General features: G+C 57.0%; 1 protein-coding gene across 1 annotated transcript; it reads left to right on the top strand.

The window, feature by feature from the left end:
- Nucleotides 1-10,851: 10,851 nt before the first annotated feature.
- Nucleotides 10,852-11,451, top strand: GLRG_10999 (uncharacterized protein; the record flags this gene model as incomplete). The annotated part of the gene is made up of 1 exon (XM_008101633.1): nucleotides 10,852-11,451. The coding sequence occupies one exon, from the start codon at nucleotides 10,852-10,854 to the stop codon at nucleotides 11,449-11,451; it is 600 nt and encodes a 199-aa protein (XP_008099824.1).
- Nucleotides 11,452-11,727: the final 276 nt, after the last annotated feature.

Below are 11,727 nucleotides of genomic sequence, written 5' to 3' on the forward strand. Positions count from 1 at the left end.
GGGTTACAATGGGAAGCGAAGCTATTCGCATTTTTGGGGAGGTGGGGAGGTGGACCGGGGACGAAGATGCGCATGGCCACGCACGCCTCTGGGAAAGGATGTAACGCCCGCCAGCATACGCCGACCTCCTTCACCGAACCCATATCAGAAACGGTATAGAGGGGTGGCCTCGATGATACCTCGCCATGGAGGGCCTATCTACGGGGGGGGATAGAGCCGCCGAGGATCTAGGATAGTCGCGCGCGCTTGACTCAAAAGCAAGATTTCGCTGCGTGGCCATGGCTGCTGCTGCTGCTGCTGCGGCGCATTCCTGATCGTCTCTCTCCATCGTCACCTGAAGCTTCTTCGTCCTTGTCGCGACATGGAGCCATCCATCTGGTTCCCTGGTTCCTGATCCACGCCGGTTCTCTGCGCGTGAGAGCCCCCTCGTACCCCCCTTACCCCTGGAGAGCACTCGCTCACATGAGCCATGTGCATAGATTGTACCGTGCCCGCGGTATCGGCCGAGCAGTGTGGCTGGGTCACAGTAAGTAACGAAGCAGTTACCGCATCCGGGCGTGTGCGGGCGTGCCAGCAAGTCTCGGGGACCATGACGCTGGATATGGCACGGAGGGAGACCGGAGGTAGTGTGCGGCTACGTCCCATCGCCTGTTGCAGATGCCACGGAGGCGAGGTTTCTCGAGATGTGACCCCACGTTTGCCATGTACTCCGTACGCAGCAAGCGGTTGTTGCTCCGGAGAATAAAGACACACGATTCGGGGGGGGGGGAGGGCTTGGCTGGGCAGCAGGGCCTCTCTCAGATCATAGCAAACCCTGCAAAACGTCAGGAACAACACGCCATACAATCCATCCATCCAACCATGCATCCATCCATCTGCTTCTAAAGGTTCCTGACGCTTGTGCCGACACTGACACCGCACGGTCCAGCGATGTTTCGCAGGCGCCCCGGAAAGGTGCCAATCAGCAATGCAACCTGCACCGAGCTGTCTTCGTGTTCTGCTGCCGACTCTGTGTGTGTATGTGTGTGTGCGTGTGTGTGTGTGTGTGTGTGTCTGCGTCTGACGAAAGTCCCATACGCTCAGCCCCGTCTCGTGGTGAGGAACGCGGCCTTCTGAAGCAGGACATCACGCAAAGACGCAGAGGCAAAGGTCAAAGGGCTTCTTTTCTAAAACAGCGTACGCGGCGCCGGGTTGTTTGGGGAGAGGGGCTGCACCGACATGAATTGGCGGCCGGTCGTTCCCAACCAACCTCTCCCGTCCGTGGGAAAGGATCAGAGGGATTTGAGGAGGGGTGTTTAGAGTTGCTGTCACAGTCTTGCCGTCCTCGTCGCAGGCACGGAGGAGCCAGCCAGAACGTCTCCCACCGTGCGTGGTGATGGCCATGGCCGCTCGTTCCCTGGAGGCTGGCCAAGTTATCCGGGCTTTACTTGGGCCGTCACCCATACATCAGGTAGTCTATGCGGCGTTGGACCTTTGACCGCGAGGGGGGGGGGGGGGGGGGGGCCTTTATCTCTCACGATGGTTGCTGGCTGTAATTCGCGGCAAACCATCCTTGTGAACACCTAAATGACAAACAGAGATGCGACGGACACGGGTCTGGTCGGTTAGCTGGCGCCGAGGATCAGCTGGGCGTTTTGGGCTCGGCTGCCAAAGCTCTACCGCTATTCGCGCTGCTGCGAACACCTAGTCTGCTTGCCCTAATCCTATATCACGCATGATATAGGACCGGGGGGGGGGGGGGGGGGGTTGTTCTCGCCTAGGTCTTTAACACGCTCTGATATAGGTATCGTTAAGGTCTGGGTTGCGAATCTTGTTTAGAGGCCTCTCTGCCAGGGGCTTGAGGAAAGGATGGGCAAACAACCAGCGATAACGCGGTGCGGCTATAGCCCCTCGACACCACAATGACGTGTGCCGATTGCTATCTCGGACGTTTCTCTCATTGACTCTTGGCTAGAGAGAAGACGTGATGAGCCTGTCCTCTGACCGCCAATCCGCCAGAGATTCAACGTGCAGTGTGTAATGTGCGCGGTATCGTGGGACGTAAGCTGACCGGCCGTCGAGGTGGGCACCTCCCGGGGCTCCTGGAGACGATCTGACCCAATCTTGGTCGTCCGGCGCGGCATGCGGGCCTGAAGGCGGCCGTTCTCCAAAGGGGACCCGGTTCGGCAGAAAGACAAGCCAGGCCGGGGGCACGGAGGGGACTTGCATCCGTACGTGTAGTATTTAGCCGACTTCATCCAGCCGGGGACGCGAATTCGAGACTCCAGAAGCCGGCTGCGGTACATTGCCGCCGCTACGAACGGAGCTCAGAGCACATACTGATACCGAAGCACACGCTTCTTCCTGGTCGTTGCTCAGCTCGGCTGGGGATGGTTTGGCGTAGAGGTCACATTAGGGGGGCGCTTCTACCGGTCCGTGAACACCTTCTACGCAGAGAGATATCCCCCTTGACAAGGCCCAGCTGGGACTCGTGGACGGGAATGTCTGCCGATTTTTAAACTACACGACCGGGGGCCTGCAGTCCCGGTGGGATGGCGTGGCGTCCAGGAAGCAAAAATAGCACCTCACCGCAGCTCGAGTAAACCTTGGGTGTTCCCAATCCCGCGCCGAGATATGCAGGCAGCCTCTTCAGCCCGCGTGCCCCATCCCCCCTCGTGACAGCACCTCCTCCTGGGAAAGGAAGCCTCTTTTTCCCCAGGGAGTGACAAATGCAGCGTCGTGGAGACTATTGGATGGAGGCGCGCTTACACAGAGGCGGTGAAATGCAGAGACGGTGCGTGCATGGTGGCGGCGGCGTGGGACACGAAAAGCCTAATATGTGCGTTCTGCGACTCTTGGGAATCCCCAACCCGTCCTTCTCGGGTCTTCCCCCCGCCCGGGAGAGACGACGATGTCAGCCTCGTGGGGGGGGGGGGATCAATATTGTGACTCTGCAAGTGCTAGATCAGTTGCGTGCCGACGTGGCCGGCGAGATTATATACAAAAACGGCGTTTCCTCGCGAGCCAGCCTTGCATCTCACTAGACAAACCTGTGGCTTGTCTCACGTCGGCAGGGCCTAAGATGGCGATAGCGGCGGCCCAGGGGATGGATGGGTCCGTCTTGTTGGTATCCAGTAAGTGCTTCGCTCGGCTCGCCCAAGGGGAGCTTGGACGAGAGCAAGCCAGAAGCGTGGCATGGTCTGCTTCGATCCTGTTCCCTCCCCCACGGGCCCCAATACGCCAGGGGGGGCTTTAGCCTTATTCGGGGTTCATGCTTGTGTATGTGTGTCTCTCTGCGTGTGTGGGATGGAGTTCTTCCCTTGGCTTTCTTTTGGCCGAGTGGCATGCCGGTCCTTGCACACTTGCAGAGTGGGAATGCGGCCAGGGGTCCGGGGAGGAAGCCATCGTGGTGGTTTTCCACGAACGAGGTGTGTGGGGGAGATTGTCGGAGGCGTTTCTCACGCTTTCTGCCGCGCCAGCGTCCGTACCATGCGCATGGGACGGAATCCCCAATGTTTTTGTCTCGTCCGAAATGCCACGCCCTGTCTACCCTACATTGTGCTCACACAGGCGTCCCCCGGCAGCGGTGTCGTCCACGAAGGAGGTATATGACCCCCCACCACCCGGGTCGAGCTAGAGCTCCGGGCCAACAGGGTATGTGTCTCACCGACTTGCAGCTTAGCTTTGCTCAGCTCGATAGCGCCAGGGAATGAATTTGTCAAAAATACACTATGTATACGGATACTCTGTATAAAAAGAAAACAAGGTTTTTGCTGGCTCGCCTGGGCGTGGGCGTCCGTCAGGGCCGCATGGATCGTCGACGCAAAGGCAACTAGCCTGCCCTCTAGAGAGGTAGTGTTTCCCCAGATTCGGCTCACACCCGTCGGCCGTGCTTACAGCGAAAGGATAACGCCCTCGTCTTTCTCTTCTTTCGAGCCCAGGTCCGTTCCCGAGGTCGAGGAGGGAGAGGGGGGGGGCGCGGAGAGAAATGGGAGGAGAGATGGATGTCTCGCCGTCTGGAGATGCAGGGAAAAAACAAACATACATCTTGGGCCGCCCTGCGTCTCGGAGCTGTCTAATCCGATCGCAGCCGTGACCGGCGGCGGTGACACTTCTCGCCCTACCCCCTTTCGGTGCTGTCTGTGAGACCTCACCTGCTGTGCTACGACGCCATAACCTGTTTTCCTTCTCCTCGGCCGTCGCGCACTGGCGGAAGAGGTCACAGGTGCGCGGTGCGTGTTTGCTTCAGCTCGCCTTGTCTGACGGTCTGATCTGTCACGGATGAACCGTTGCGGGGGGGGGGGGGGGGGGGGGGGATGGGCGTCTGTGGACGTTCCCGTTCCTCGACCTCTTGGAGAGGAAAGTGGTCGGTGGTATGTTGAGTATCAGTCAGGCATAACACAATGCAAAATGAAAAAAAAAAAAAAAAGGATATGGAAGCACCAGGTCCCGCCGCACATCACGGGTTCAGAGTTTGGTACGATGGCGGTTCGGTCCCGGGTCTGAGTTGGCAGCATCATGCAATACTGGAGATGTTGAAGTTTCGTCTTTTACGTGACCGCAGTGTGCTCCGAAGAAGAATACCACCATCAAGGGGCGCCGAGAGAGGGTTGGACATAGGGATGATCGACATCGGGAGACGCATTATCACACTCGGAAAGGCCAGGTTGTTGTTCCTTGTCTTGACCTCATCACACTCCATTCCAAGGCCAGAATGCTGGCCATCACGCAAGAGATATGGCGTTTCGGAACCCGGTCGCTACCGTCAGCGTCAATGCTTCCACTTCCCCCGCCATACCCCTCCACGTGTGTTGGGCGACATGACGGGCCTGGTTGGGATTGCGCGACCAATGGGCCTGCGAGAGAGGCACAGCTGCATCCCTACTGATGGATGGGGAGGGGGGGGGGGGGCTGGGAACGCGGCGTTGATGTGTTTCGTTGAATGAACTGTCGCCTCCGTGGTCTTATCCCATTTACCATCTCCCCCATGTCTGCAATGTCTGGCCGCAACGTTGTAGAACCGACCGAACGCGCCGTTTGGTACGGTCCCGGGCCCCGTCATCCATCATCCTCAGGCGGGTCGCCACGTTGGACTTGTTGGGTGGCAGACCTTGGAACGGGGGGTGAATGCAAGCTCTGCAGGAGCGGGATGACGAAAGACGGGCTTAGTTAAAGTGTGATATTGATCTGGTTACTTGGAAGGAGAAAAGGAGGCAAGGCTCTCAGGACGTCAGACATCCTCCATCCATCCCCCCTTTCGAAGTGTATGTGGGCCTTGGGATGGACGGACGGAGGCCAAATCCGCATCTATCTCTTCCAAACCAGACACAACGGCTCGCAAAGCCTGCCATATCATATCGCCTTCGTCTCCATACCTACTATCATGTAGCCCCTGCGGACTCGGCACCGGACGCTCACCGGAATCTGCACAGCATTAACTCCACACACACACACATATGCACGTCTCCCACTTATCGGAGTGCTTGCTTATGGTATGGGCGTGGAGAAGGAAGACAGTTGGAGATATCCATAGGAGGCGGCGGGTTCTCAGTCCAACATTGTTCCACCCTTTTGCCAGTGATTATGGAGTACATGCACGTAATGCGAGGTGCGTCGCCTGTCGAGATGGGCTGAGTAGGCTTGTGGCGTGGTATCCCATGTTTCATTGCTACCCTTGTGTGGGAGCTAGCGATAGAGCAGGCGTGCCGTTTCAGGGCGGACTGGACGGCATTCGGGAGCTGGGCGGGATGAAGGCTGTGAGTGACTACGATTGCGATGCTGAGTCTTGACTTGCACTGGCTCTCTGGATTACGCATTACGGCCACATGTTGTGTTGGGCGGGGAGGGTGTCTCTTTTTGGCTGCAGGCAAGGGGTTTGTGGCATTCTCTCTCTTTCTCATTCTCCGCATTGTCATGCAAAACACCAGCCGGGGGGGCGGCATGGCATGAAGGACTGTCGTCTGGCATTAACCACCCCGTGTCATTGGATGCTTTCTTAAACCCAAACACGGGCCTGGCTTATGGCATCAGATCATTTGCTCGTCAAGACGTTCCCCAATGATGAACCCCAGGGGAAGAGAAAGTATCAGGATGAGGACATGTCGGCCGTGTATCATTTGTCACATTACTGTCATGGACGCCGCGGGCACGCATGTCTGGCCTTTCCCCCACCACCCGGCTCCCCGGAGTGACGATTGCCGCATCTTACATCACCGTCAACTCGCTGCTCTACAAACACCCTGCGAGGTGAGCTGGCGGACTCTGAGTTGGATACACCCGGCCCGCCGGTCGCCCCTCCGATCATCCTCATCGGGCAGTCGATGGAGCTTTCCCGACCCGCGAAATCGAGCTTCGGCGAGACAAGGGGGAGGTCAAAGGGGAGCGAGAGGTGGTTACCTGTGCGTTGATGTGTGTGTCATTGAAGGATTATCATGGTGGCAAAATAAAATAAAAATATTAAAAAACCATTCGAGCATAAAAAAAACCAAAATCAAGGTATCAGGGGGGGCCGGGCCTGAAGCGTAAGAGGCAAAAGTAAAGAACTGGTACCGAATATAAGCACACCGATCCGATCTCACGGAACACCCCCCTCATCCGCCCCCCTAAAGGAAAACAGGGAAACGCAGAGGAGGGAATGAGCAAAGACCATCGAGCAGTTATCAGGGGGTTGGACGTAAACTAAGGGCCCTACTGGGTAGTTTACACCATAAGGCAAGGGAACAGCAGGCAGCGGCGGTCCATTAGGACAAGGGACGAGCGGACGGCAGCGGAAGCGAAGGGAGCGAGTGAGAGATAGAGAGACAGAGAGCGCGCAAGGACGAGGAAGAAGGGGGCCCTGGAGATCACCACATATTCCGGTATTCGTGAATGCATTTTCAAGGCGATGGCCCGTACGTGCGTCGGAGATCGATCGAGGCCGTCATCGTTCCTCTCCAAGCGGCTTGGAAACCTGGAAAAAGGGAAAGGAAAAAGAAAAGAAAAAAGAAGACAAGAAATCTGCAAAGCCGGTGACACAGCAGCGGACCATTTTGGGGCCCGCTGGCTGGGACTCGCTCCCTCTCGGTGACAGTGGCAGGCATACATACATACATACATACATACATACATACATAGGTATTCGTACTATGTTACTACATGCTGATTAGCTCTGAGAGGCCGTTTGATCGTCTGCTCCGGATTCCTGGTAACGACGTCTGTGGGCCGGCCGCCGCTTGTGGACTGACTGCTTGACGGGTTTGTGCACCGTCGGTGTCTTTTCGAACTGGAGACCGAAGAGGGGGTTACATACCGGTAGGTAGTAGAGAGAGAGAGAGAGAGAGAGAGAGAGAGAGAGAGAGAGCGAGGGAAGGGCATTACATCAACAGCCGTCGGCGGTGATTGGGCGACGATTATCCCGCGCGTGCTGGAGAGAGAGCCCACGCCAATACTACCGTACCCGAGCCTGTTCTGGGGATAGTACACCGCGAGAGATAGCACGTCGGTGGGATTTCCTCGGTGAAATACATGGTGGGAGGGATCGATCGAGATTTGGGGGGGGGTGAACATACAGAGCGCATGCTTCTCTCTCTCTCTCTCTCTCTCTCTACCGACACCGATATGGGTACGCTAACCCAGTAACGTCAGCATTAACAGCGTTGTTAATGGCGTCAACCAAGACGGCGGCGCTTGGGACGGGAACGGTCTCCACGTAAGAAAACAGACTTGTAACCTGCATGGAAGCCTGGAGAGACGGCGCCTGCAGCATGTTTTATTCATGACGGCGACATGTTTCTTCTCCCGGCGCACACGCAGCTCGGAAGCTCGGGCCCGGACGAGGGCGAGGAACGCATCTTTTTTGCGTGCAGCATTGTGTCAAGTCCGTTGGGGGGGAGAGATGAGGAAGGTTTCCCATGGTTGTGAGAAAGTGAGGATGCCATCCTCCTCCACCCCGATGGCAAGGCTGGCGGTGAGAGTACGGGTAAAAGTAAGCGTGGTGTTGATCGTACAGTACTCTCTGTCCAGGGCACAGCGCTCCAAGACGAGAGAGAGAGAGAGAGAGAGTGAGAAAGAGAGGGAAGAGGCGAGCCAATGGAGGAGCAGAGGACGAGCACACACACACACACACACACACACATACACACACGCACACGCACACAGACACATCCACGCCCATGTGTCTGTCCATGTGGAGTGTGAGCGAGAGGAGCTGGGAGCGAGTGGATGAGAGAGGCGCCGAGAGGAAGAGTAGCCACTCACAGAGCAAGCAGTGCGAGCCAGGGCAGAGGCAGAAGAGAGCTGAGGTGCACCCGGGGCGCATGCAACGTTGGACCGGGCCCCATGTCACCTTAGTCCTGTCTATCCAAGTGCGTAGCGTCAGAGATGGGGTTCAGTGACGAAAGTATACTGGCGCCGTGATATACCTACCTCGGAGCCCTGCTGCTGGGCTAGCGTGCGTGCCGTCGTCACAATTCGGTCTTGTTCTCTGCGCGTTATCCATGAACCTGTTGATGCCATTTTAAATCCGGACCGGGGAGGGGAGGGGTTCGGTCTGTCGCCTTGTTATCTGGCGGTGCCGTGCCCGGGCAGGTTGACACTCTCTGCGTCTGCATACTACTAGTAATGTATCAGCACAGCACTCCGTACTGGCATACGATCCAGTTCAGTTATCGTCGTCGTGCTCGTTGCTTGTTTGCTTCCAGCTTGGCTTGCAGGCCCTCCTTGCTTCCCCCACCTCTTGGTCCTCCCCCCACCCCAATCCCACCACCTTGGCGACCGTCGGCCCCTCACTGAGAGGACCGGAACAAGTGACAAGTGAGGCTATTTACCTCAATCGGTCGACTTTGTTGCACGCCAGGTATCTCGGTCTCTCATCTCAGACCCGCAGCAGTGGCAGCAGCGGCAGCAACAGCAGGCAAAACAATAACATTCAAGACGACGCCCAGGTAGGTACGGATAGAGGAAGGTGTCCTGTTGTTTTGTTTCTTCCCCTCGGCCGCGTCTCTCCGCGTCTCTAGCTCCCTTTCCATCTGCGGAGACTCGGTAGGCTCAGTAGGGATACGGATACAGACTCCAGCCCTCAGGGTCCTCATCGGCCCTTGCACTATCGACGAAACGTGCCTCATCCAGCATCATGCTTCGAGAGGGGGGATTTACAGGTAAGACTATCATAGTAGCATACCGCACCCAGGGCCCAGCGGGAGGGGAAAGATACTACGTAGTGTAAGTGTATCCGTAGTACCTAGTGCAGGTAATGAAAAAAGAAAAAGAGGCGCACAGATTATAGGCCGTGTCCCTGGCCCGAGAGTTGGAGAGACTCAGCAAGGTATCTACCTACCTAGGTAGTAGTATCTGTACGCTAGGTTGCCGACTCTTCCATCATATGAGCTCCACAGGGGAGTCTGTCTGGTCTGTGATGGGCCTGCTCGTTCATCGTCCTCTCGGCCCTGGATCATAGCCCCGTCATTTGTCGACCCTTCGTTTTACCTACTTAACTTAAGAGGGCTCATCTGGCGGTCAATTGAACAACGATTGCGCGTCTGGGTGAGGGCCTGGAAGAGTAGGATGGATGTCTGAATCAGGAGTAACCCAGTCAGAGAAAGAAAATGAAGAGGGGAGACAAAACAAAAGTTGAGGGAGATCAGAAACAGAAACAAAAACAAAACGAGAGCGACAGGATCATGACCATATTGTCGGGCGCAGTCGCTTAAACGTTTTAGCTTCGCTCTCACCTGTTGTTGCTGTCATTCTTACTATCACGCTCACCTTCACTTTCACTTTCACTTTCACACACTCTCTCTCTCTCACTGTCACTCTTACTCCGCTCTCATACTTCTGGATCCTCAAGGTTCCGCCAGCTGTGTACGTATCTCTTGTACAATGGTATCCACCCTGTACGTACCCCTGCATCGACGTATCCTCGCACCCCTATGTACCCCTGTACCTTTTCGTACCCTTGTATCCTTGTACCTCTGCGTGGGAAACTTTGGCCCCTCTCGGCTTTCCCGACCCTGGGAACCTTTCTCTCTCTCATTCTCTCTCTCATTCTCTCTCTCATTCTCTCACACTCTCTCTCACACACTCTCTCACTCTCTCACTCTCTCTCTCTCTCTCTCTCTCTCTCCCTCCCCGCTCACCCCTTCTTACCTTCATACACCCCCCCCTCGTTTCCCGCGTACCAAGTAGCCTCCGCTGCTCAGCACTCCCTTCAGCATCACAGCAGCACACAGAGCGCTAAAAAGGTCCCCGCGAGCTCTCAACAATTCGCCTATGGGAAAACTTACTCGCCCGCCCGGGGACCCGACTTGCCTTGTCCTGCCTGACCTGACAGACACCCCGGCCTTGTCTGGCATGGCCTGACCAGATAATATCCTCTCTGTGCCCAACTTCCAATCTCCTACTCTTCCGTCCTCCTCTCTCTCCCCCATATAATATACATCAACCTCGTACCTCACGACAACTTCTTCCTCCTCCTCCCCTCCCTTCCCCCTCCCTCCTCTCTCCATTACATTCTCTACCCTTTCTCTTCCTCCTCATGCACCGCGGGCGACATTGAACTACCCCCCACTCGTGTCTGCATTGGCTCGCCCAGGAAGGAAAGCAGAGCAATCAAAGTCGACCGCCATCCACGACGATTACGCCAGACGAAAGTTATACCCGACGGTCACGACCATAACCACCGCCACCACGGCGACGACTACAGTTCTATCGACGTCGACGTCGACGTCGATATCGCCAGTAGCAGCAGCCCCACCACATCGCCTGTCTGCCTGGTCGAAGCATTCCTCACCCCTCGTCACAGACGACAAACGCCGACGGCAACAACCACCTCTACACCAGCCGCCCACACATCGTACGCCCACGCATACGCCCGTACATCATAATACCCCCCCCGCCATGTTGGACCCGTCGGCAAGCCGGCGGCAGCAGCCCATGGACTCGTCCACCGTCTACTCTCACTCCCGCACACGCACGACATCCTCCAGCGTCTTCCCCACCGCCATCCAGAGCCCGATGCCGACCCGCCTCTCCCATATCAGCGCCAACTCCCAGCAGCACAGCCGCCGTTCCCCCTCGGTCAACACCTTCAGCACCACCTCCAGCGTGCCACCTCCCGCCGCCTACCGCACATCCCCCACCAATGACCTGCGCCGCTCCTCCTCGTCCCGCTCCGGCGGCAGCCCTCAGCCCACCGGCTACGTCGCCCTCCTCCGCAAGCAAAAGGCCACCGTATGGTGCGACCGCGCCCAGCACGAGGATCCCCGTCTTGTCGCCCAGCAGCGCGCTGCCAAGATGCGCGCCACTCTCGAGGTCATCGGCGGCCAGCAGCGCTCCGCTTCCGGCCTCTCCGCCTCCGCCGCCCGCACAAGCACCGGCATCAGCGCCACCGGTTTGCCACTATACTGTGAATTAGGTCGAGCACATTCAATTAGACCGATGATCACTATCACGAGGACTACGAGAATGGACAAACCGACCCCGTCACCCAGTTGCTGACAATACTCGCCTGGAACCAGTGGCCCTGCCGGCTCCACGGGTCCCCCGGGACAGGCACTCGCTTACAAGGGACTCGATATCAACTTGTACATGTGTATTGCGTTCACGTGCAGCCCATACAAATAGGACCTTTGGCGTTGCAGACACGTGTAGTTGCCTTGGGGAATGTGACGTCTTGCGAAGTTCCCGAACGGTGGGCCACGGATCTGTGGTACTGTAATACGGAAAGCCGTAATTGTCCCAACCTTATAATCGCGGCAATTTTTGGCCAGGATA

Source organism: Colletotrichum graminicola (assembly GCF_000149035.1).
Source record: "Colletotrichum graminicola M1.001 genomic scaffold supercont1.70, whole genome shotgun sequence".
NCBI classification, from domain to species: Eukaryota; Fungi; Ascomycota; class Sordariomycetes; order Glomerellales; family Glomerellaceae; genus Colletotrichum; species Colletotrichum graminicola.